Below are 27,076 nucleotides of genomic sequence, written 5' to 3' on the forward strand. Positions count from 1 at the left end.
GTTACAGAATGCCCACTCAGGGAACCATGGACCATTATTAAGAGCCTGCAGTTAGAGGGGATTTCCAAACAGAAGTGCCCTTGGAGCATACATGCTTGTAAGTAGACGGATTAGAACCAGAGACAAGTTTTGGTTTTGGTTTTGTTTGGGGGGCGGGAGGCGGTCAGACTGATAACCTATCACTTAAGTCAGACTGTACATGTGTACATAGATGCTCTAGCAGAAGAATCTTTCCATGACAGTACCGACCTACCTTAGCCTAAAGTTATAGTTGTTACTTAGTGTGGTACCAGTATTAAGCGACTAATGTTTAAAATAACAACATGAGCCAAGCTGATGACACAGAAATGAGGCACCATTATATCTAAGTTGATGCAAAACACAATGAAGCTGCCGGATCCTTTTTGTTACAGTTGCAGGATTCCATACAACCACCTGCTTTTATAGAAGTGCTACGTTAGCCTAAAGGTCCACACACCTGGGGTTTCATCAGAAACAAACATCAAGTGGCCGCTGAAGACAGGGAGGGGTCGGTCTCTGAGACATCACGGCAGGATGGAATTCTTCCACAATTACAGGATTAAATGTTGGCATAAGACCTTGATTTATGCCACATTGCTTTTAATCCCCGCCCCCCCACACACACACAAATTTTATCTAATAATTCAACACGTCATGTTATGTGAATATTCTAAGTGTAGAACACATTTTATCAGGACCGCCTTCTGCGGAGTCAAAACCGTAATGGAAAGGAGGCATCAGGAAGGGTGAGAGAAGGGGAGAAGAGAAGAATGCTATAGGAAACAAAGCCAATTAAGAGCAGAATTTCTAAGATTAAAACATTCCCAGGGCGCCTGGGTGGCTCAGTGGGTTCAGCGTCCGACTTCGGCTCAGGTCATGATCTTGCCGGTCTGTGGGTTCGAGCCCTGCGTTGGGCTCTGTGCTGACAGCTCGGAGCCTGGAGCTGCTTCGGATTCTGTGTCTCCCTCTCACTCTCTGACCCTCCCCCGCTCACACTCTCTCTTTCTCAAAAATAAACACTTAAAAAAAAATGTGTCTTAGTTCCCTTCAAATGGATTGGCTAGGCCAAGAAAGAAAATTCTCCAAACTCCTTTTACAACAAGTATTTCAGGACTGTCAATTAACGTTTGACTTTATTATAGTTTTTTTTGAATAAAACAAAATATTGAGTTTTAATATCAGAAAGTTTTTACTTATCTTTATTCTTCAAACTTCGTATCAAGTTACAAATGAATAGTCTGTACCATGAAGCTACGCTGCTTATGATGTACACTTCCCCGGGCGGAAAACAGCAATAACCAAGAATACACAGAGAATGAACTCGCAGTGAAGAACCAACTGTTAAGTATAGAGAAAGGACACATTACATTTCAGTGTGGCCCAATACGTATACTGTTAAAAGTGAATCCCCTTTAAAACATCACCGATGTACCTAATACTCTTACAAAAGAAAGAACTCACACACAGAGATTTTATTTTGTCGTTTTAAAGTTGTATCCCAGAGAGTAACTGCTTAAAAACTGTAAAACGTTGTGATTTTACCAGCAAAAAGTTATTCCAGGATAATCTTTTTTTTAAACATGGCTGAAAAAATTGCAAGCTTTAGAGAACACCATGGATATCAGATCCATTATTTAAAAACAAGCAGTACTCATAAAGTAGAGGCCACTTTCAGTTTTGTTCTGTTGTCAGTAAAAACCTGTTTAATTGCAGCTGAAAAATCCCAGCAGGAGAGGTTGCGGAAGCCGGGCAAGAGGAGGAGTGGAGTTAGCCACAAATCTGCCCTCTAGAAACCCCTCCACTTACTGTAACAGGAAAGGCTGAAGAATTCTGTTGTAACTCCCTTCCAGAAAACAAGTTCTTTGGAATCATTCTTTTAGGGTCTATGGTCTATTTTCAGATGTATTGGATTTAGCAACTTATTCTGAAATTCTTCAAAGTTTTTCTCCCCAGGCATCTTTTGGCTAAGCCGGTATTTTCTATAACAAAATTTTCGTTGTTGGGTTTTTGTTTTGGTTTTTACACCAACTGGTTCTTTTTGAAAGGGTGATATTAAAATATATCATTTTTAAAATATATCACAGAGTCATTTGTTTGAAAGTGGATTCTCCTCACTTAATTTCACATTCTGCTGTGGCATGACACCCGGCATCTGGGATTTTAGGATTCAAAGGAATCATCAAAAATGGAAGAAAAAATGGAAGTAGATGCAGATTAAACCAGCCTTCATCGATGCTTCCGAAAAGAAACAACTTTTATTCTGAATCAGGGGTAAGCTGCACATTCACCTGAAGCTGTTTCAAGTCACAATGATATTGTTCTCTCTCCTTTGAAGCACTGACCCTTTTTTTCTGAATACAACTTCAAGTCATTTGAAAGCAAATAATACTACTAAAGATCAAGCATCAGAAACAAATTCTCCACCCACCCTGACTTTCATTTTTAGTTTCCCAACATCCTGATATGTTCCATTTCATTTCTTTCATGGTTTAACTTCTTGGCAATTTTCCCAAACTTTATGAAAATTTAAACTATGACAAGGAGAAATGCACTCCAAACAGAATACAAATAGACACAAATACAAGAAAAAAGTTCAAAACACAACACCATATTGCAGTATCTCCAAACATGACGTGTATGTGACATGACCAAAAGCTACATGGCCCTGGGTCTCAACACTCCCACTATGCTACACAGATCTACATTCAGAACTTTTTGTCCTTTTTTCTTTGTCTTTTGATGCCTAAAGTAACTGAGAAACAAGAAAATAACCAATATAACATTAAAAAAAAAAAATGGTACCTATGTTTTTTTTTTAAGTCTTGAACACCTCTTCCTTCGTTGGGGCAATATTACTCTTGATAAATGCTCAAATAACACTAGGCAAGCAACACACACGAAAAGACTTACTATGTTATCATACAAGCAGTGTTTTTGGCATCATAAATAACTCCTACAGTAACATAAAACACCTACAGATTAAATCTTAAGTCACCTCGGTATAAAGTGAATTAAATTCTCCTGTATCTTAGTCAGAATGCCAGTATCAGAAGCATTCTACATGTTCTCAGTTTCTGTTTCACAGAAAGGGTAAGGTGCTTTTTTAATAAGCTGCCAACAGACACACACACACACACACCCAGTGCAAACGATCAAGAGGAAAAACATCCTAATTTTGCAATGAGACAGGATTACACATCTCGACTCAAAGTCCAGAAGTGGACAGAATGATCTTCCAGGATTGATGTGCTGTAAATACAGACAACTCAGCGTACATATGGTCATGAAATAAAGAATAGGTTTCTATGCTTTGTGTTTTAAATTCCACCCCAATTTTTAGGATTGCTTCCAACTCTTAAAAAAAAACAAAAACAAAAAACCCCAGTTAAGATACCTTATTTTCGAAGCTACCTAGAAGACCCTGAACATTCTGAGCATAAGCTACTGGACACTAATTATCCACTGGTGCTATACCTGCCGTGTTTTCTTCTTTGCTACTGAACCTAACGCCCTAGTGCTATTTCGTTTCATGCAGCACCAACCAAACTGCATTGTTTCCCTAATAAAAAATAAATACATAAAGAAGACGCTGCCAGGCATATATTCACAAGGTCTCAATTTCTCAAAACATAAGCGTGGGTATATTTATTTCTCTCAAATGCATACAAGACAATAATTACACAGCAACAAATCTTTTGTTCAACAATGATTTGATTCATAAGCGTCTGAATTTACATAATTTCACATCCATACCCTTGCATTTTTAAATACTGTAAGTAAAAAAGCCCCCCAAATAACCAATTCTTATATTTCCTATTTATCCCTCTATACATCCAAACTTTAAAAAGTTACAAACTCAACATTATACAGAACATATAAATCATGTTTAAAAACTTGAGGTTTTAAAATCACCGTTCCCCAAAATGATTCGGAAAGTCCTCATGCTGACAAGTGCAGTCCTAGGTGGTAAGTTGGAAAGGGGCAAGAAAGAAGAGGCAGACACCAGTTTGCTGTCTTAATGTTTTACTAATCCTGTCAGTAAAAATGGCGACGTCATGAGAAGTAACAGTTTAGGCTTTAATACGAAGAATGGGGTTTGCCTCACAGCTGGAGACACGCGCTTCAAGTATTTTCCTATTTGATCTGAGCTCCCTGTAGCAAACTGTGCTGAGAGAGAAGAACTACTTTCTTCCGTACATCCGCTCAATGTCCGCCTGGTAATGTGTTTTAAGCTCTTTGCGTTTCAGCTTGAAGGCGTCTGTCACCAGGCCAGTTTCGGGGGTCCACGGTTCAGGGCTCAAACGAATTTTTACTGGAATTTCAAATTTTTCTAGACTTGCTGAGATGGTGGAAAAGAAAAAAAATAAAACATAAATGCAAAGGCATGAAAAATGTGCAATTATGATTCTTAGCGAACAGTGTAACTTCCCCAATCTTTGGTGAACACCCAACATCCCACGAACCTCGCTCGTGATAATCCATGCCTCAAAAAAGGCTAGTAGAAGTACAAATAAACAAATAAACAAAAAATAGATACGTATGAGAACTGTAATAGCAAAAAGCCACTTAAAAAATCTACCTGACCGCCAACAGAACGAGTTGGATTAAGCTAAGATACAGGCACACAGGGCGCCCGGGTGGCTCAGTCAGTTAACCGTCGGATTTCAGCTCAGGTCAGGATCTCACAACTCACAATCATGAGATCGAGCCCCACGTCAAAAACAAAAACAAAAACTGGAATATAATAGGCATAAAATGGAATATAATTCAGTCATTAAAAATGAGTTAGATCTATATGGCATGGGTGTGTAAAGATATGTGCAATATATCGTTAGGCTAAAAATAGGTAGTTTTTTTTAATACTAGACAAATGTTACACAGGTAGATATTCAGGACGAGAAGGATACACACCAAACCATAAAACGGACACCTCTGGGGCCTAAGATGGAGGATTAAGGAAAAGCAAATGTCACACACCTATTTGTTTCGAGTTTACTGTAAAGAGCATAATCACTTTAACTAATAAAGTTTAAAGAGGACCCTGTCATTGAACCTTGTCAGCATATTCAGCAGAAGCTATGAGGACACAATGTTTGCTCACTATCGTGTTCCTAACACACTGTTGGATACCCAGGAGGTTCTCAATAGCAGAGGGCTGGAGAGAGGGATGGGAAAGGAAAGGGAGGGATGGGGACAGGGAGGGAAAACAGGGAGATGTTGTTTTGAAGGAATATGTTTCTTTAATAAGAAGGGTTTATTTTTCAGCATTCGTTCAACAAATAAATATTCATTGAAAAAATACCGCGTAAAGCGCTTTACTAAGCACTCTTTAAAAAATACAAAAAACGGGGCGCGTGGGTGGCTCAGTCAGTTAAGCATCCGACTTCTGTTCAGTTCATGATCTTGCAGTTTGTGGGTCGCGCTCTGTGCTGACAGCTCAGGTCATGATCTCACAGTTCATGGGTTGGAGCCCCGCGTAGGGTTCTGTGTCTCCCCCTCTCTCTGCCCCTGCCCTGCTCATGCTCTGTCTCTGTCTCTCAATAATAAAGAAACGTTGAAAAAAAAAATTTTTTTTAAATACAAAGATAGTTTCTGTTCTCAAGTGGTATTACAATCTAACAAGGATAAAGAGGTAAACAGGTAAATACACGCTTACTCGCTCACTAAATTGAAGATGGGTAAGTGCCTTGGGAGCAAAAGAGGTATTTGTTTTAACTTGTAAACATAAACACTGACATACCAAGGTTTTCTTCTTGGAACATTACAACTATTTCAGGAGTGGTACAATAAGAAAAATAGGTAGGATTCAGTAGGCAGAGAAGGAAAGATTAGGACCTGAGGTCCCCCGGTAGGGAAGAAAACACATCTTCTGGAACAATGCTGGGAGTGTCCAACCACAGCAAACCCCCTCAGGCGTTAAGGTTCCGCTTAAGAATGTAACAGACCCCACCGGCACCCCCTCAGGTTCCCCTCAGGAATCTGACTCAAGACCTGACTAAAAAGTAAGTAGCAGACTTACTTCTAGGTGTGACCCGTAGGGAAAAGATGTGCCCACAGACCACCCCTCACACAGTGGAATCGGGCCAATCAGAACTGGACAACGCAGCACCTTGACTTATCCAGCCAGCAAGGGTAGGACCTGAGAGGCGGGCGGTGACCAGAACCTTATAAAAAACAAGGGCCCTCGCCTATAGTCGCGGCCATTCACTTTCCAATGTCCTCTCTGTAAAGACTGCTTTCCTACCATTCTTCCTTTCTGATCTTATCCCCAGTCAACTTCCTCCTGCTGCTCATTCAGTGCCCACTTCTTCATTCTTCAAAGCAGCGGGACAACGAACCTCGGGCATTGAGGTAAAAGTCCTGCGACAGTGGGGCACTTGGGTGGCTCAGTCAGTTAAGTGTCCGACTCTTAATTTCAGCTTAGGTCATGATCTCGCAGTTTGAGTTCAAGCCCCACATCAGGCTCTGCGCTAACAGGGCAGAACCTGCCTGGGGTTCTCTCTCCCTCTCTCTCTGTCCCTCCTGTTTGCTCGCGCTCTCTCTCTCTCTCTCTCTCTCTCTGTCAAAATAAATAAATAAACTTAAAAAAAAAAACCTTTAAAGTAAAAAAACAACAACAACAACAACAACTATTTCAAGAGTGCTTTGCTAGAGGGAAAACCACTGTTAGCAAAAGCAGCCAGGCCCGGACCTCAGGACTCAAGGGGCAGAGGAGTCTGGCACTCCGTAGATGTGGGAGAGACTAAAAAGCACACACTGGAGACCACATTTAAGGTTTTCAATCTCGAACTGCTCGGTACTGGACTCTGTGCCTTGACTCAAGATTATGTCATGTGTAGTGATAGCCTCCACTCAGGAAAATAAATGCGGCTACAGCTACGTGACCCGTCGGAGGAAGGAGCGCCGTAATGGGAATAGTCCTTTTTTATTTTGTGTCTGTACGTATGTTAAAGCAACTATTTATATTTTCTTCCTTCTTATTCTCTGTCATAACAGACATTAAAAAACTTTATATCACTGTATTTAAGTTACAGGAGGGGCCCCTGGGTGACTCAGTCGGTTGAGCATCCCACTTCGGCTCAAGTCACAATCTTGTGGTTTGTGGTTCCAGACCCCGTGTCAGGCTCTGTGCTGACAGCTCAGAGACTGGAGCCTGCTTCGGATTCTGTCTCCCTCTCTCTCTGCCCCTCCCCCACTCGTGCTCTGTCTCTCTCTCAAAAATAAGTAAAAACATTAAAAAAATTTAAGTGACAGGATATCACAGAAGACAAGAAGAGTAAAAATCACTCACACAGTGTGTACCCTCTTCTGCGGAAAAGGCTGATGTGTTTTCAGTTGTGTGCAGGGCGGACGTAGCACATCAGGGGGGAGTCTTTGTTACTGTCCTTGCTTAGAAATCAACTAAGCTCTAAGGAGATGTACACGGGGGCCAGGCTGACAAGTCGCGGACTGGGAAGGTCCATTTTATGTATCGACCGGGCTACATCCGAGTTCCCAGTTATTTAGTTGAACGCTAGTCCACGGGTTGAAGATATTTTGTACATATGATTAAGTCCATAATCAGTTTGCTTTATGGGAGGAAAACTGTCTCAGATAAACAGTGGGTCCAGTTCGGTCCACTGAAAGGCCATAGGAGCAGAGCTGAGGCAGCCTGCCCTATGGATTCCCAGCTTTGCCTAGTCGGCCCCCAAAGATCCCGGAAACCAAGTCTCCACAGTAAGTCTCCATCTCTATAACCTACTAATTCAGAGGACAGAGCATTTTACTTAAGAATGACGTTGGATCCCTTCCTCACATCACATAAAAATGAACTCTGATGGATCCAGTAAGAGCTGAAAGTAAGAGCTGAAACTAAAGTTCTTAGAATGAAACACAGGACTGTCATTTGAATCAGGCAGTGGTTTCTCAGATGTGGCACCAGAAGCACAAGCAACAGAAGGGGGAAAATGTATCTTCCAACATTAAAGCTCTTATACTTCAAAGGATACCATGAAAGAAAGTAAAAACACAGGGACGGACGCCTGCATAGCTCAGTCCCTTAAGCGTCCTACTCTTGATTCCGGCTCAGGTCATGATCTCACAATTTGTGGGTTGAAGCCCCATGTCAGGCTGTGTGCTGACAGCTCAGAGCCTGGAGCCTGCTCTGGATTCTCTGTCTCCCTCTCTCTGCCCCTCCTCCACTTGTTTTCTCTGTCTCTGTCTCTGTCTCTGTCTCAAAATAAATGAACATTAAAAAAAGTAAAAATACAGCCCACAGAATGGGAAAAAATATTTACAAATTTCTTATCCGATTACAGCCTTGTGCCTGGAATATATAAAGAACTTGTACAACTCAATAATAAAAAGGCAATCCTATTTTAAAAATGGGCAAAGTCCAGCTTCGGCTCAGGTCATGATCTCGCAGTTTGTGAGTTCAAGCCCCGCGTCGGGCTCTGTGCTGACACCGTGGAGCCTGGAGCCTGCTTTGGATTCTGTGTCTCCTCCTCTCTCTCTGCCCCTCCCCCACTCATGCTCTGTCTCTCTCTCTCAAGAATAAATAAACTTTAAAAAAAAATTTTTTTTAATGGGCAAAGGATCTGAATAGATATTTCTCTAGAAGATATACAATGGCTACTAAATATAAGAAAAGATGCTCAACATCATTAGCCACCAGGAAAATATAAATCAAAACCATAAGACCCCATACTTCATACCCAGTAGGATGGCTAGAAGCCAAAGGATGAACAGTAACTAACAAGTGTTGCAAGGCTGTGGGGACACTGGAAGCCAACACTGATGGGAATGGTGAGAGGATGTCACCATTTTAGAAAAGAGTTTGGGAAATACTTGGAAAAAAGTATTCTGGTAAACAGTCTGGTACTTCCTCAAAAGGTTCAACATAAAGTTAACACAGGCCTAGCAACTCCACCCTGATGTATCTTCCCAGAAGGGAGCATGGCCACACAAAACCTGCACCTGAATGTTCAGAGCAGCATTATTCATTACCAACCCAAAGCAGAACAACCCAAATGTCCCAGTCTCGTTGCAGCCCCCCAACACACACACACACACACACACACACACACACACACACACACACACACACGGGGTACAGGACCTATCCGTATCAGCAGCTCCCAGTACACTAACAGTGTAGAAAATGCAAGAAGAGAGCCTTGGACAGTTCAGGGTGGGCCAGGGTGGCCAGGAAACAGCTGAGGTAAGAGCAAGGGCCAACCCAGAAGACAGAAGCTGCAGAGACCAGAACATTCCGACTCATGCACATGAGCCACGGGAGCAGGTGACGCGAGCCCTGTGGACGCACTGGGATGCAGGCCTGACCAGCATGTGCCTCCATCCAACGGCAGGGAAACACCAGGAATCGGCATCACCGGGCCTGTGATACAAGAGCCTACGTAATAAATTCAAGCACTCTCTCCTCTCAGGCCTTAGGGTCCGGCTGCCACTCACTCACCTGAAACAGCAGCTTCGGAAAGCACTTTGAGCACCTCGTTCTCCATTTCACAGCTGTTGCACAGTTCCTCCCACGTCCCCTGAAGTCCCTTCTTCCGGGCGAGTTCCGTTAGTTCCTTTTGATTTGGCACGACAAATCCAATGACGTAGGAATGGTAACTGCGATACACGAAGGACAACGTGGCTGAGGCACCGTGCTTACGAACGACACAGACGCGGCTGCAATCAGCCCGGGACTACTCGAAAGGACACACACGAGGCGTGTTTGGTACCAGCCCACTCATTTCAAGCGACGGCCACCGCGACTGCCCGATTCGCCATGGGCTCCAGGCTCTGACAGAGCTCACTGCTAAGCACACCTTAATCTGATACTTGATGACAAATTTCAAATATGTGTAACTGTTACCAAGAGCTCCGTGGATACATCTCTTAAAAGAAAATTACAAATATTAGAAAAATCTGCTTTTAAAAAAGTATGTCATTCACATCAACTGGCTAAACAAAAATAAAAGCTAATGTAAATTTGAAGTTAGATCTAAAGATGGGGCGTCTGGGTGGCTCAGCGGGTTCATCGTCTGACTTCGGCTCAGGTCATGACCTTGCAGTTCGTGAGTTCAAGCCCCGCATCCGGCTCTGTGCTGCCGGCTCGGAGCCTGGAGCCTGTTTCAGATTCTGTGTCTCCCTCTCCCCTCTCTCTCTGCCCCTCCCCCACTTGTGCTCGCTCTCAAAAATAAACATTAAAGAAAAAAAGTTGTGTCTAAAGAAATTTGGGAGCAAATCAAAGTAACGTGGTTGTATTTTTTTCTTTTGTTATCATGAGCATTTGGTGACAGAGCCTTAGGTGGCCTGCCCATGGCACTACGGAATGGCAAGCAGTGTGCCAGGGAGAGAAGGGCGGTCTGATTACTATCACACATGTAAAATCCAGAACTGTAGCATCGCTAAAGAAGTTACCTCATAGCTAATTAAAGGGCAGAATAATTTATAATTCAATGAAGTAAATCTTTAAAATCTCGAAAGTTTCTAAGTTGGTTCTTCTGGCAGCAGATTTTACTTTTTCATAATCACCACTTTATCAACTGCTGTGGTGTGGTTCCCGGGCTGCCCGCAAAGTAGCTGATCGCGAACAGCGGAGAATAATTTCCCCCCAGAACACCGCAGTGCCAGTCTGAGATTCCGGCACATTTCCCAAGAATACACTTCTGGGATTTTTAACTTTAAGCTCTCCTTCCCAGCTGCCTCTATTATCATCACGGACTAGAGATGCTATGTGTTCAGCCACAGCTTAACATAGCTTAAGGCAGAAGCCCTCGGCCCAGCCCGGGTCCCAAGCAGGCCCAGGTTTAGAGCAGGATGATGAGTGCTGAGCGGAGTGTGGCTTGGTGACTCTGTTTCTCCAACTTCCTTCTTCACCCCCCTTTGCTCTGACTGGTTCTGGGAAGCTTCCATGTGCCGGGGACAGGTAGCTGGGGGTACCAAGGTGGCAGGAAGGAGGCCGTGATTTTCGTCACCTCCCTACCAGCCAGGACACCGCAGTGAGGTACAGAGCAGGAAACAGGGACACAGAGAAAGACGAGGAGGAGACGCACCACAAGGGAGGTATCAGTTAGTGTCTACACTGCGCTGAGAAGAGGCCTTTCCCAGAGACAACAGATAAGAAGGGAGAGTTCCTAGTATAATCTGGCAAAGAAGATTCATCAAGGAAGGAAATGCCAAAGGCACACAAACGTTCTGAGCAAAAGTAGGAGTTCTACTTTCTTACCTGTTTGCGTATGCACAAATGTTATCGATGAGTGAGAGATTCTTCAAAGCTGCCTCTACCTTCCCAAGAGAAACATATTCTCCTGCCTGCAGTTTCACAAGGTCCTTTTTACGATCTGGGGAGGGGAGCACATGAGAGATAGTCACAGTCAATACCTATGAATACTGGCCATTCCCGAAGTCATGTGCTATCAATTAAGGTCATTACAATAGTTATGCTAAAAGTAAAGGTACATAGTAAAATTAGACCCTAATGTTTGTAGTTTTAAATAAATTCTTCCAAAAAAGAAAATCAGCTTCTGACAAGGGACCCCGTCATCAGGGCCTCAGGTATGTTCTGCCGAACAGGCACGTGTCTGGGACCAGTTAACACCAGGAAGGTAAAGACTTCTCAGCGCCATCTGAAGGCTCACACACCGTCTGGAGAGCAGCGTGAGCAGGGACACATCACGTCAGGACAGTATGGCAGTGGTGAAGTGTCAAACCTCCCCAACCTGGCTTGGTCGGTTAAGCGTCCGACTTCGGCTCAGGTCATGATCTCACGGTCCGTGAGTTCAAGCCCCGCGTCGGGCTCTGTGCTGACGGCTCAGAGCCTGGAGCCTGTTTCAGATTCTGTGTCTCCCTCTCTCTCTGCCCCTCCCCTGTTCATGCTCTGTCTCTGTCTCAAAAATAAATAAACGTTAAAAAAAAAAAAAAATTAAAAAAAAAAAAAAAACCTCCCCAACCTGCTGCTTTGGAAAGAATGCCTCCAAGTGAGGCCTGAGCGGAGTCCTGAGGGAAGACCGACGGTCACCAAGGACCGATGGAGGTGGAGGTGAACTGGGGCTCTGTTGACAGAGGTACACCGAACTGAGCCCCTAGCAGCAACGTGGCCCATTGAGATCAGTGCTGAGGAATCACACAGTACGTGTGTGTGTGTAAGAGGGTGTGTTTCAGGAGGGATGTCAACGTCGACAGAGAGGAATTTCTTACAACAAGGTGACAGAAGGTGTAAGCCTGATCATGGGAAGAGGGCACAGAGAACGAAGAGAACAGTCTTGAGGCATGTTTCACATGACACATCAGTAGGGTGTGGGTAAGATACGAGGAGTTGACTGAAGAGTCTCATCTCCTCCCGGGTTTCTAGGTAGCATGACTGGAACAGAAATGCTATTAAGAAAAAAAGAATGTAAGAGGGAAGACGGGGAGCTATTTTTTGCCCCTGGGGGGGTCAATACTCAAACTGCCAGGCCTTCCTCACAGACAAGGCCATGACACCATTCCAACAGGAGAGAGCCCTGTCCAATAACCTCTAAACAGCAAAGAATGCACAAAAAATAAATATTTCCTACTAAGAATTTGATTCTTTGAGGGTTATCTAATAATTCAAAATACCACTGCTATTGAACAGACTGAGACCTTCTAAAATGTCAAGCCTTAAAACTCCCACACAGTCCCTAGTATAAAATTTTATATTCCAGGGATGATACAACAGACTGTATCAACACTGCAGAAAGATACATTCTTATATTATTGAACAGCTTCTCTAAATATACAGTTATCTCTTTTGTAAAACTATTTCCAAAATGTCTACTATCAGGGGGAAAAAGAAAAAATGAGATAGCTCACCAATAATCTTTAAACAACCGTCAGGGTCAAACTCCCCGACATCTCCAGTACAGAGCCACCTCTGTCCATTTTCATCTTCAAAGAAATCAGCTTTTGTTTTTGCTTCATTTTTGTAGTATCCCATTGTCACATTTTGACCGCCAATAAGAATTTCACCCCTGGGGTGTGGTTTATCGGTATTAAAGTATCCACCTAGAAAACACAAATAATTTAGAGTTAATTCAACATTTTTATCCCTATGCCCACCATGTGAAAATTGGAAACTATGACTGTCTAAATAGGGAACATCTGATTTCAATCCAAAGAGTTTCCGAAAAGAAGTAAGGCAGACAGCATGAATGAGCAAAACCCATTAATATAGAACTAGGTACAAATTTTCAGTTGCTTAACCATAAGCACTTCTGCACTTAAAACCACTAGTCCAAGAAAAAAAATTATACCAAAAAATCCAACACTTCCGGTATTAAATAATTACCTAGACTACACAGGTAAATCCTTTAGGGATTCTGTAGAGATTCTTACACATCTGATGAAAGTATTAAATCACATATTTAATAAAATACCTCTCTGTATAAAATCAAAATTACACTGTATTTAAAAGATTTATGCCTTACAGATAATTTCAGAATGATTCCAAGTTTAAATTTATTGAACATTTTCACTAATTCTGCTAAAAGATAATCGGACAATGGCATCAAACCCTCAGAATCTTTACTTTGAATAAAAGTGCATCTGATCCAATCAGTGAAAATGTATGCACATTAACTGAAACAAATAATTTTTTTAAAAAGTGATTAGTATTGGGGTGCCTGGGTGGCTCAGTCAGTTAAGCATTCAACTTTGGCTCAGGTCATAATCTCACAGTTCGTGAGTTCAAGACCCACATAGGGCTCTGTGCTGACAGCCTGGAGCCTGCTTCGGATTCTGAGTCTCCCTGTCTCTCTGTCCCTCCACCGCTCATGCTCTGTCTCTGTCTCTCTCTCTCTCTCTCTCTCTCTCTCTGTCAAAAATAAACATTGAAAAAAAAATTTTTTAAATAAAAAGTGATTACTATTTAAATGGTATAAGCAACAGATTTTTATGAAATTACAGTAAAACTTTCCTTCTGATGACTCTAGATTGAAGTCCTCAGGGGAAAAGAAAAGAAAAAAAAATGTACAAATCTTCCGTTTCATAGATTACACTTCATGGTTTTGCTTCCATATAATACACTTATGATCATTCCTAATTTATGGACATTATTCATTAAGCAGATTTCTCAAGTTTTTGCTATAATTCTTATTTGCATTTATGCAATAAGACAATAAGCAAAATGAAAACAATTCTATTTCTTCAGAATCATCCTTGAAACAAGAAAAAGAAACGCATTTGCATGGATCCTGATAGAGCAGTTCTATCACAAAAGACACGAGCACTCGTGGATAATTTTATATTCTAGAATAAGGACGAAAATGAAGCACAATTCCCATTTTAAAGTCGAAAATGACACCAGTAAACGCTCTGTGGGGACAACAGACTATTTACCTTCCTCCCAGTTCTTCAGTTTGATTTCACAGCAAACTAATGGTGCTCCCACTCGGCCAGTATTGTAGTCCCATACTAAAGACACAAATGAAAAAAAAAAAAAGTATTTGACTGGAGTGGTAAATAAACAGTTTCATTTTTCTGAATTACCAAAAGTAATGACTTATCCCAAAACTTTCACATCCCCAGGGAATCTTTAAAAGCAGGAGTCACGAACTGGTAAACCACAAGCCGTGTGGCCTTGTTCTGTGTTTTGATTCTGAACTGGTTATGGACATTTGAAAATCCAGGACATTTTACATAGAAGTGTGGAATCTCCAGGAGAAACAGGGTCCACATGCCCAGCAGCAAGTGTGGCCCCTTGAGACGGCCACGCCTGATCCAGGCCCCCCAGACTCCTTCCTTACACCCATCGTGTATTCTCTTACCTCGGGGCTCACTCCACTCCCCGCAGTGGCTGTCTGCTTCATGAGTCTAGAGCCCCGCTCTTATAAGGATGATGGCTCACGATGGTTTACACCTGTTCTGCTTTCTTATTAGACCTGATGGCTTTGTAGTACAAATAACCTCTCCTACCTTCTCCCTCCCACCCATCACTATTTCAGAGAGAGCCTCCCCGAATCAGCATACGCTATCATCTGTTTAAATTCATGCAGAGAGAGTTCAGAGACCAGGCTGGAGATCGAGGTTGGCTTGCAAGGATCTGGGAAAAGCACACACCATTACTGTGAATTGCTACTGTGTTATGTGCCCTTCTCAGGGGCAAATATCAGAAATAAAAGGCTTATCTTTAATACTTTACAGGTTGTTTTCTTTACACCATAAACTGTAACCGATTAATCACATTCAACGTGAATCTTAAAAACAGAAGACGTAAGGATCCTCAGGAGAAAGGAAGCATATATGCACGTATTTAAGGTTGCTTGTTTATTTCCTGCAAAATGAGACGTAGAAGTAGCTTCCAAAATACAGAAAATATCACTGAAAACAGGAAAATACAGAAGCAATGCAAGATAAACCTGCCATAAGAATGGACCACTGAAACAACTCAGCTAAGTAGGGGGAAATGATCAGTTAAAAGCTTGAGTATCTGTGAGTACCTAGAAAATGCAAAGCAGCTTTTCCTAGTAGTGAGAAGCAAAGTAACTTTCCTCCATAAAAGGGACAGACACATAATGCACTTTGGGATTCATCACCTACTTGGATAGTGGATCATCTCTTCAACCACGTCACCAGGACCCAGAAATTACCCTGGAAATTATATTTTCTAGAACTGAATCTAGTTTCCCTCTCACACAGACCACGCCCATAAACCACTTCTGAGTTTAAGATTTAATATACACACCTAAACAACTCTACAAAACATGGTAATTTTTCTACACAAAAAAAAACCTTCTTACCTGATACAAGAAAATAAATGTATATAATAAAGACAATGCTTGTTACTACAACTTCTTTTCCAGAATGCTAAGTAGCTTTTAAAGGACACATTGTAGTCTAACAGGAAAAATTCCTTCAACTACTGACTACTAGGTGTGCCTGATACAGTCTGGATACTATATCAATAATCACCATCGTCCTGCACACGAATACCTTAACCGCTCTCATCTGATACACTGCCCGAAACAACCACCACCACACGGTGCCTGGAGCTGCACCCCAGCCTGTGCCGGCCACACCAGGTACCGATAACACCAACCTTCCGTAATCGTTCCTGCACCAGAAGATTCGGTGAGTCCGTACCCCTGCCCAACGGGACAGCAGAAACAGATGTTCATGAACCGCTGTGTGGTTGCAGAAAGTGGAGCGCCTCCACACAACAGAAGCCGAATGTTTCCACCTAGCAAGCCTCGAACTTTTCGAAAAATAAACCTTGCAACAAATAAAAATAAAAATAAAATAAGCAGAGAATCACAGGATTTTAAAGCTGAGTGGGATTTTCCAAAGTAATCTCCTGACTCTGAGGGTCAGGCTCACCCAAGGCCACACCACCCATTCGGGAGATTCTCTGACCCACTACTTAAATCCTAACTCTTGTAAGTTCAACCACCAAGTAAAGAACATAATGACTTTTCTCTTAACTTTTCAAGTAATGTTTGAATTCAAAACTGTCAGGTTTAACTTTGTATAGTGACAGCAAACTAGTGACTTGCTTATGGCCAGAGCAATTAGTTTTATAGTCTATAATATATATATTAATACTGAATAATCCTGTTGGATCTTAACACAATGCTTTTAATTTAGCATTAACATTTAATTTATTTTTGAGAGACAGAGTGTGAGCAGGGGAGGGGCAGAAAGAGGGGGGATACAGAATCGGAAGCAGGCTCGCTCCAGGCTCTGAGCTGTCAGCACAGAGCCCGATAAAGGCCTCGAACCCACGAACGGGGAGATCAAGATCTGAGCCAAAGTCAGATGCTTAACCAACGGAGCCACCCAGGTGCAGTTGGTTAAGCGCCCGACTTCGGCTCAGGTCTTGATCTCACGGTTTGTGGGTTTGAGCCCCACGTCGGGCTCTGTGCTGACAGCTCAGAGCCTGGAGCCTGCTTCCAATTCTGTGTCCCCCTCTCTCTGCCCCTCCCCTGCCCATGCTCTCTCTCTCTCAAAAATAAACATTAAAAAAATTTTTTTAAAAAGCAAATTATTTTTTGCTTTTCATCAGAAATGTGTACATATTTGAATGACCTAACTCTTTTTAAAAATTTCACTGGATTCTGAAGTGTTTACTGTTTTTAAGATGTCTGCTAAATTAATGGGGCACGCCTGGGAGGCTCAGTTGGTTGAGTGTCTCTTGATTTAGGCTCAGGTCACAATCCCATGGTCATGGGGTCCAGCCACGTGTCGGGCTCCAGGCTCCGTGCTGAGCATGGAGTCTGTTTAAGATTCTTTCTTGCTCACTGTCTCTGACCTTCTCCCCCAACTGCGTGCTGTCTAAAATGAATGAATGAATGAAAAAAGATGTCTGCTAAATTAAAAAAAATAAAATTCAAATATCTAACTAAAATATTTCTGGAAAGATACTAATAAAAAGATTACTTGCTAATCTTTATCAGAAAAAGAGAAGGGCTTTTTTTTTTTTTTTTTTTAATATAACCCTGGAAAAGGTGAAGACTAAGCAGCAATCATTTAAAAAGTATTAACAGGCTTTGGGGTACCTGGGGGATTCAGTCACTTGAGTGCCCAACTTCGGCTCAGGTCATGATCTCACAGTTCGTGAGTTCGAGCCCCACATCGGGCTCTATGCTGACAGCCCAGAGCCTAGAGCCTGCTTTGAATTCTGTATCTCCCTCTCTCTCTGCCCCTCCCCAGCTCATGCTCTCTCTTCTTCAATAATAAACATTTAAAAATAATAAATAAAATTTCCAGTTATGTTATATATGTATACATGTGTATATACATATATATATACATACATATATATACATACACATATGTATGTTAACAGGCTTTACAAAGTAGGTTATATATCCCACTAAGAAAAAAGCTAAAGTAAGGCAGGAAAAAAAACCAAAGTTTTAAATAATGTGGAGTATCTGAAAACTATATTAATATTCTCATAAAAACACATTAAATGTTGGGGCGCATGGGTGGCTCAGTCGGTTAAACGTCTGACTCTTGATTTCAGCTCAGTTCATGATCCCAGGGTCATGGGATCAAGTCCCATAACAGGCTCCACTCTGAGTGTTGGGCCTGCATAAGATTGTCTCTCTCTCTCTCTCTCCTCCTCCACTGCTTGCTCTCTCTCTAATAAAAATAAAAAATAAATAGATTAAAAAAAAATTAAATGTCATCTTTTGTGTTCTAATTTCTAAATTATTTACAATTAAATCTACTTAAATCTGTTAGCACTACGAAAACAAAATAACAATAAGGCTGGTGGTAAAACCTGTCATTTAACACTTTAAACACAAAAGATTTACTCATATTTGGTTGCCATTTTATATTCATATTGAAATACATTTAAAAGCAAAGAGAAACTATTTCTCAACTAAAATCACATACCACATAATGTGTCAACAAAAAATAAAAGCACACATTTTTTTTTTAAGTTTATTTACTTTGAGAGAGAGAGAATGGGGGAGTGGTGGGGGGGGTGTGGAGGGAGGGAGGGAGGGAGGGAGGGAGGGAGAGGGACAGACAATGGGAGAGAGGCCAAGAGAAAAGGACATAGGGAGGGAGGGAGGGAGGGAGAATGGGGGAGAGGCAGAGAGAGAGGGACAGAGACAGAGAGAGGACAGAGGCAGAGAGAGAATCCCAAGCAGGCTCCACAGCCAGCGCAGAGCTGGACACGGGGCTCCATCTCCTGAACCAAGAGATCATGACCTGAGCCAAACTCAAGGGTCAGATGCTAAAGTGACTGAGCCTCCCAGGCGCTGCAGAAGCACACTATTAAACACAGGAAAACTGTAAATGGAACATTTTTTCAAATAATATTGCAATATTTTTAATTGCTCATATTCTTATGCAAGATGGTGTTTTATAGTCCCTTTGACTTTTTAAAACAAATTTCTTACAACTATCTCAATTAACTGGGCTAGTAATAAGAAAAAATGATAAGTTACCAAAGAGAGGGGGAGTCTACTGACCTGTCACACAGAGGGGTGCCATGTCCTTTTGAAATCTGCTCCATTTTGTAATTATAGGCCAGAATAAACAGATTGCGCTGGAAACTACTCATTTCATTCACTTTATTCATGACATTTTTGTAGATCCGATCCATGATTTCCTAGATATATAAAAACGAGTTAATATAATCAATAATGCTATCAGCTGTCTTATATATTACATCTTCACAACAGATAAATATTTCTATCAGTACTGAGGCATTTTAAAAATTATATTCTAAGAGGAACAAACTTTTAAAATAGAGCCACAACTAGTTTAAAACTGAGGTTTCTATAAAAATAATTTTTCATAGCACAAATATACCTAGATGCTCACAGGAGTAGTTAGAAGAAAAAAGAAAAAAGCCTTAGGGCAGTAATGTTATCATTACTGATTTTTATATTGCCTTGCTTATAAAATAAGCAACTGTCAGGGCACCTGGGTGGCCCAGTCGGTTGAGCGTCCGACTTCGGCTCAGGTCACGATCTCACAGCTTATGAGTTCGAGCCCCGCGTTCAGCTCTGTGCTGACAGCTCGGAGCCTGGAGCTTGCTTTGGATTCTGCGTCTCCCTCTCTCTGTGCCCCTAGCCCACTCGCATTCTGCCTCTGTCTCTCTCAAAAATAAACAAACATTAAAAAAAAATTTTTTTTAATAAATAAAATAAAATAAGCAACTGTCTTATTTATTTTGGAAAATAAACGAACTAAATAAATGAACAACTATATGAAATGGTTTCTTAAATTCTCATACCTTAACTTATAAAAATACAGCCTCACTTTGCTGATAAAAGGACCATAGGGTTGGGGTGCCTGGCTGGCTCAAGTCAGTTAAGTGTCCAACTTCAGCTCAGGTCATGATCCTACGGTTCGTGGGTTCGAATCCTGCGTCGGGCTCTGTGCTGATGGCTCAGAGCCTGGAGCCTGCCTCAGATTCTGTGTCTCCCCCTCGCTCTGCCCCTCCCTCACTTGTACGCTCTCTCAAAAATAAATAAAAGTTAACAAATTTTTTTAAAAAGGGGGGGACCATAGGGTTATTTTGGTTGGTTGATGGTCCCTTTTTTTTTTTTAAGTTTATTTATTAGAAAAAGAGAGGGCAGGGGAGGGGCAGAGAAAGACAGGGAGAGAATCCCAAGCAGACTCTGTGCTGTGAGCGCAGAGCCCGACGCGGGCTCTCCCTGTGAGCCGTGAGATCATGACCTGAGCCGAAACCAAGAGTCAGACGCTTACCCCACTGAGCCACCCGGGCGTCCCAGTTGATTGTCTTTTAATGCTACACGCAGGGAATCTTCCTTCTCTGCACTGCATTTTGCTCGCTAGGCCTATCACTATGCAGTATACTGTAATGACTTGAGATGGCTTTTCCTCTACAGTTTTAAATTGTATTTAATTTTATAGGAACTAATACATGAACTTTTAAAAAGTAAAATACTACACCAAGGAAACTCCTCACCTCTAGAGACTATCAAACTACTCGTCATTTATACCGTGGTAACTACGTTAACTTTGCTGGCTGGGAGCACTCGAGTGTTTGCAACAATCCCAACACTTTGAGACAAAATCAGAAGCCACATAAATCTTACATTAAGGAGACAGAAAATTCCTTGCTACCCATTTCTACTCCTCTCATTCCCAGACCCCTCCCCATGCCTGGTATATTGGGATGCAAAGCGCTTCTCAGGTAATTAATTCAAAGTTGCACCAACTTCTTTGTCCCTTTTTCCAGTGACTAGGCCAGACCTCCTGTCTCAGGAAGGCAATGACACAATTGGCTTTGAGGAGAAGGATATCACACCTTCCCCCCATCTCCCACTGGGCTTCAGGTTTCTACTCATAGCAAACATATCATGAAAATGATCTGAGTAAGAAGCTTATTTAGGAAAAGGAGCTGATAATATCATAGGGAAGCTGAAACTAAGTTGAGTGTTTAGTAAATTTAAATAAATGAATAAAGCTAAAAAAAAAAAAAGACTGAATAAATCCTGTAGCACATAAGGCAACGTAAACAATCAAGAAGTAATAACTCCCACAGAAACTGCCTCGTCAACAGTGTCTTTCCCACTAGCATTTACATTCTGTAGCAGAGGATACTTGTTCAGTGCTCAACGTTGATTAATGGTCAATTCTTACCGGAACAGCCGCCATCAGTGTTGGTTTCAACATGGTTGTATCCCCTTTGCTTCCTTTCTTTATTTTTGAAGACTACAGAAAGAAAAAACAATCTCTATAAAGTGATCCTTACAGTGGAATTCTCAGAACAAGAAGTCAATTATCATAAATTCACCATTTTAACTCATTCATTGTAAAAAGAACTTAAAAGGCAAGTGATTAACTGATTAACTATCACCTTTGCAACATACTGTCACAAGGATGGGGGGAAATGTGTTCAAGAAATTTGTTAGTATCTAAAGGCACCGACATGTAATTTACCTGATCTGCTAACGTCTGTGGTGAAGAGTAGCCGATGCGGCATCCATGAGAAAGACACACAAGCTCGGCACTTAATTCTAACACGTGGGCCAGAGGCAGATATCCAATGTAAACATCTTCCTCTCTGAAAGACAAGGGGATATAAAAGCAACCGTCAGAGGCCAGCTCTGCAGGAAGTGACTGCAAAAGGGAGCCCGTGTGGGGAGAAAGGGAGAGTGAGAGTGTGTGCGTGTGTACATGTGGGGGAGGGGGGCAGCAGACACACACTGGGGGTGTGCGGGCTGTGCAGGGAGGGCGGGGGCGCACAGGGGGAGAACCACAGCTCAGCCTGAACCCCAGGAGGCAGACACTAAGGAGGAGGCTCGTCTCCGGTCCTACTTGAAGGCACTAATTAGGAGTGTTGCAGGAGCCACATGCTAGGAGAGAAGAAATGAAGGCTGGGGGCCAAAAGAAGGGTTCTCTCGAAGGGCAGGGGAAATCATCTGAAAAGGAAATGGTCTTTAAAGCTGGTGGGCTCCCAAACGGAAGAGTTCAAACAGAATCCACAACTGTTGGCCAGGAGTTTTACAGAAGAGACTCCTGTTTTGAGAGTTATTTACAAATAATAAATTCTACCATGCACAAGAAAACGTGTACGTATGTGTATCTATTTCAAGAAGTGCCCCCACCTCCAAAAATATGAAGGGCAAACTAAGACTAACCCAGAGAACTGCTGCTCTGAATTCTTTCTAAAAGGGATCCATTCATAAGAGAAACCTCTCTCTCCATCCCTAAATTCAATTCCACAGTAACTGGCATGAGCGTAATTTCTGTGCACAAGGGCATCAGAAACATCCAGCCATGACCACACACCAGATCAGTCGTCCGCCCACTGCCATACAAGCCCTCACGGTCCCATCTGTTCTCCTCCGCCAGTCTCTTCCCACGGCACGCCCACCCTGCCCGTTAGTGCTGGAATTGCTCTTAAGAAGAAAAATCGGAGGCTGAATGAAGCTCAATAAACATTTCCTGGAATCTACGAAGTTACTTGTCCACCTGAATCACACCTGTTTAGGTATAAAAATGACTCTAGTGGCAATACTATCAACGGATTAAGATAATTCACATGAAGGGATTTGAGTCAGTTAAAATTTACTTTTAAAGTGAAAAGTAAATATTAACAATGATATTGTATGTAAAACTGTATTTTAAACCTCACAATTGTAACCGTTTTATAATTAATTTAAGTGTCCTGCTTTTTTTTTTGAAGGAAATGCCAACTGTGAACAGACTCTGAGAGACTAAGTTGGCCATATACTACTAAACGACACAAATGCTAATTTAACAACAGGCACAACCACCTTTACTATGACTTACCCCAGCCTTGGAATCCTTTCCGCCATCCCAGTTATACCAGCAATAATGTTGCTGTGGGAGATCATGACTCCCTTTGGAAGTCCTGTGGATCCACTTGTATACATGATTACTGCAATATCTAAGGGCCCTGGTTTGCTATGAGGTTTGTTTTCTGCATTGGAGGAAAAAAAACACACACTTCTGAGAAATTTAGCCATATTAACCAATTTTTTCCATAATCATGTTTGTTAACTCGATTCAACAACTAGGTCAGCAAAACAGATCAAGTCCCCTCACATAAAGGAAATATAGAATATAGAGATAAATCATAAATCTATAATGTCATAAGAGCTATAAAGAAAAACACAGCAAGACTAGGTGAGATGACAGGAGAAGCAATTTAGATGGAAAAGTCAAGAAAAACTTTCCCGTCAAGTTGGCATTTTAGTAAAGACTTGAATACAGTGAGGAAGGGAGCCATGGAAACCCTGGAATTGGGAGAAGAATGTTTCAAGCAGAAAATAGGCAAGAGCGAAGGCCCTGAGGTAGCAATGTGATTGGCATATGTAAAGACCAGTGAGTAAGAGGAAAAACAGCAGGAAAGGAAGCTGAAGTCACAGCCAGGGCCATATCATGCAAAGCCTTCAAGGCCTCACTCAAGACTTTGGATTTCACTCCGGGGTAGAAAACAATGCTGTTTCAAACAGCAGTTCCTCATCACCTGTGGCTGCTACGAGGCGGCGACCCAACTTGAGAAAGGGACGAAGGGCAGTAGGGACACAAAAGGCTATTCCAGCAATTCAACTAAGAAATAAGGGTGGTTGCTAAACAATGTTCTCGGCCTCACATGGTGAAGCCAAGCTGACTTGGCTACAGTCCGAGTCCTGGATTAAGAGACCGTGTCCTCCTTGGGCACAAGCTAAGGACAGCAGCCAACGTCCAGCAGACAGCAGAAAGACAACGAGAAGCGGGTCACGGATGGCACTGCCTGGGTTAATCCTGGAAGCCCCCGACAGGTGGACCTCTTCAGTAAGTGGGGGGGAAGCGATTTTAAACGTGTTCCCCAGTGAACCCTTCCTCTCCAACATGCGCAGGCAGATCTCATGACAACGGTCTTCGTTCCAGTCCCACCTTCCTAGCCTGCCACTCAGCCCTTCATCCCAGGCACCGTCCTCCACCACCACCGCGTCACCTGACTCCTGCTGACGACTCCTGCCTCACTGATGGGCTCCTTTCGCTTGGATTCCAGGAACCACACAGCATGGTTTCTTCCCTCTTCTCTGACCAATGCTCCGCTGCTTTCAGAGGCACCATTCTCTGTGGGTGACCTCACCTACTTCCACAGCTACAATTAAAACCTAAGTGCTTCTGGCCTCTGAACCTCTTAACTCCAAACTTAGCTCCAGAGTATATGCCATACCCCCACTAAAGATCGACACTGAGGGGCGCCCGGGTGGCTCAGTAGGTTAAGCATCTGACTTCGGCTCAGGTCATGATCTCGTGGTCTGTGAGTTCAAGCCTCGCGATGGGCTCTGTGCTGACAGCTCAGAGCCTGGAGCCTGCTTCGGATCCTGTGTCTCTCCCTCTCTCTGCCCCCTCCCTGCTCCCACTCTGTCTCTCTCTCTCTCTCTCTCTCTCAAAAATAAAGATTTAAAAAAAAGTGCTACACTGAATGTCCCACTAGCACTGAAAATTCCATATGCCCAACACTAATGTCAGCACAGCCCTATTCCCATTCCATAGCTGAGTGCTTACATCTAAATAAGCACTATGTTTCCAGCTACAAAGGAAATCCAGTCCCGGCATCGTAGCAGCTTCTGTGATATTCCCAAATCCCAATACGCTAACACTCGGTGACACTGAGAGTGGGAACCTCCAGCATCACCATGCCCACGTGTTCCAGCTAGAGGATGAGAAGACATTCCCTCTGGAAGGAAGAGGGAGAGTCTGAGCCGGGAATGAAAGCGGGGAATCCAGGATTAGCCACTCCAGCCACCTGCTCATACTTACACAGAATTCACATAGCACTGGTTTGACGCCACTATTTACGAAAGTAACTTCAAACCACTCAAAACTATCAGAGGAAAGAAACGGGAAACCTGTCGAACATAAAAGTCTTTCCAACTAATCTCAAATACGTACTACTTTTTAGAATACGAATAAATTAACGTGTGGGTTCTTCCTGAAACCTTTCTTCAAAGGGCAGAAAACAGTAGATGTAGAGTGGCCGTACTTCCCAAAGTGACGGTTCAGGAAGTGGGTTTGTCCCTGACCTGACTTCAGGGTCTGGAACGACTCCGGAGAGCACAGTCGCTGCAGAACCCCGGGAGGGACCTGGCGGGGTGTGCAGTACCTGCGCTCGCCTTGGCTCCGAGGGCCTGCACCGCGGCCATGGTGTGCACGATGACGCCCTTGGGGAATTCGGACCAGGTCGGTGGCTTCCCGTCCACGGTGATGATGTGCCGCAGGCGTGGGACTAAAGAAACGATATCCTGGAAAAACACAAGCGTGCCTCATGTTCTTCACTATCCGTCAGCGAACAGCTTAGAGCCAGTCCAGGACACGAGAAAGGTAGTTTACCACAGTCACAGAATTATCCATTTCTTGCCTCCAAAAAAGGGTGAGGGGGTGCACTGGTATGAATACCACTTCCTTCAGATGGAGAAATACCGGTCGGAAATTTACATTGCTATTTTATGGCATTAGACTTACTGTGTGCCCTGTTCTTTGGTACAATCCTAATCAACAAAGTCACTTCCTTACAAAATAGGCGTGTAAACACAGGCCGCTGGAACAATGGAGCAGCCATCGCCCCGCATGTTTTCAAGAGGCTAACAAAGATGGGGGGATTCACTTACAAACCTGCATATAAAAAGGGCGCCTGGGTGGCTCAGGTGGTTAAGCATCTGACTTCAGGGCACAGGTCATGATCTCACGGTTCGGTTCGTGAGGTTGAGCCCCACATCGGGCTCAGAGCCGGCTTCAGATCCTCTGTCCCCTTCTCACACTGCCCTTCCCCCACTGGTTTTCTCTTTCTCTTTCAAAATAAATAAACAAATTTAAAACAAAAAAATCGCCAGGGGCGTCGGTTAACTGTCTGACCCTTGACATGGGTTCAGGTCATGATCTCGGGGTCAGAAGACTGAGCCCCACATCGGGCTCTGTGCTGACAGCATGGAGCCTGCTTGGGATCTTCTCTCTCTCCCTCTCCCTCCCTCTCTCTCTCTCTCTCTCTCTCTCTGCCCCTACCCCGCTCATATTCTTGAGAGTGCTCTCTCTCTCTCTCTCTCTCTCTCTCTCTAAAAATAAATAAATAAACTTAAAAAAAAAAAAGGCAGATATTACTGTTTTCACAGGAAGTCATCTAGAGACTTAAACCCCTTTTCTCCTATAGTTTCATAAAGTCTCCTTTTTCCTTAAAAAAATTCTAAAACCTCATAATGACCCAATGCTTCCAACATAAAATGAGTTACTAGTTTAGAAACAACCCTTCAAAATTAGAAATTTACTGAAAATAGACTAGAACACAAGTGAACACAATGAAAGTTATGACCCCTTCCCCTTAGACACGGGCGTATATATTATACTTACCAATCACTCTGAAACTCTATGCACTACTTATACATAAATACAGGCAAAATCTACTTTTTCTTTTCTAAAGGAAAGGAATGAACTATGATATTCCTAAAAGTTTACAAAGATATTCAGGATTTGAAAGGTCATAATAGCATCAGTATCAGAGCCCAAGACACTGAAAATTCTCAGGTTTTGGACAGTTACAAAATAACTGCAGTCCTCACCTTCAACTTTGTTTGCAAGAGTTCTTTACTGGTAATGATGTTGGTCACCTCTGTTTCATTCAATCCATGAACAATAGCCGGACCTCCTAGAGTAGCATACAATGTAACAACTACAGGGAAAAGAAGGGCAAGTCAAGTGTTTGAACATTTCATGGAAGTACCAAATATAAACAAAGTCTCTGAAAGTGGTCATGAATCATAGTGGTATACTGAGCCCTAAATTTAACCATCCATGGCTTATTACATAACTGTGCTACGATTTTTTAAATTATTTCAATATACTAATAAACATGCCCACTCACTCACGCTTTCCTACCTAATTGCTCCCCCAAGATTTCCAATATTTTAAAACAAAAAAATTTGAGGGGTGCCTGGGTGGCTCAGTCAGTTGAGCATCTGCCTTTGGCTCAGATCATGGTCTCATGGTTCACGAGTTCAAACCCTACATCGGGTTCTATGCTGACAGCTCAGAGCCTGGAGCCTGCTTCGGATTCTGTGTCTCCCTCTCTTCCTGCCCCTCCCCTGCTTGGTATCTCTCTCCC

The 27,076-nt window shown here is 42.7% G+C and overlaps 1 protein-coding gene across 4 annotated transcripts in view; it reads right to left on the bottom strand.

Annotated features, from left to right (window-relative positions):
- Positions 1 to 2,257: 2,257 nt before the first annotated feature.
- ACSL3 (acyl-CoA synthetase long chain family member 3) overlaps positions 2,258 to 27,076 on the bottom strand; it is a 75,001-nt gene continuing 50,182 nt past the window's right edge. For all 4 annotated transcript variants that reach the window (XM_058703324.1, XM_058703315.1, XM_058703334.1 and 1 more), the window contains 12 exons: positions 26,535 to 26,644; positions 25,088 to 25,226; positions 22,756 to 22,906; positions 21,400 to 21,523; positions 21,100 to 21,171; positions 18,954 to 19,093; positions 16,067 to 16,239; positions 14,368 to 14,442; positions 12,844 to 13,035; positions 11,237 to 11,351; positions 9,476 to 9,633; positions 2,258 to 4,360 (listed from right to left, as the gene is read on the bottom strand). In XM_058703324.1, coding sequence (XP_058559307.1) covers positions 4,203 to 4,360; positions 9,476 to 9,633; positions 11,237 to 11,351; positions 12,844 to 13,035; positions 14,368 to 14,442; positions 16,067 to 16,239; positions 18,954 to 19,093; positions 21,100 to 21,171; positions 21,400 to 21,523; positions 22,756 to 22,906; positions 25,088 to 25,226; positions 26,535 to 26,644 — 1,607 coding nt within the window. In that variant the 3' untranslated portion in view covers positions 2,258 to 4,202. The remainder of the gene's footprint in view (positions 4,361 to 9,475; positions 9,634 to 11,236; positions 11,352 to 12,843; positions 13,036 to 14,367; positions 14,443 to 16,066; positions 16,240 to 18,953; positions 19,094 to 21,099; positions 21,172 to 21,399; positions 21,524 to 22,755; positions 22,907 to 25,087; positions 25,227 to 26,534; positions 26,645 to 27,076) is intronic.

Source organism: Neofelis nebulosa, chromosome 2 (assembly GCF_028018385.1).
Source record: "Neofelis nebulosa isolate mNeoNeb1 chromosome 2, mNeoNeb1.pri, whole genome shotgun sequence".
Classification (NCBI taxonomy): Eukaryota; Metazoa; Chordata; class Mammalia; order Carnivora; family Felidae; genus Neofelis; species Neofelis nebulosa.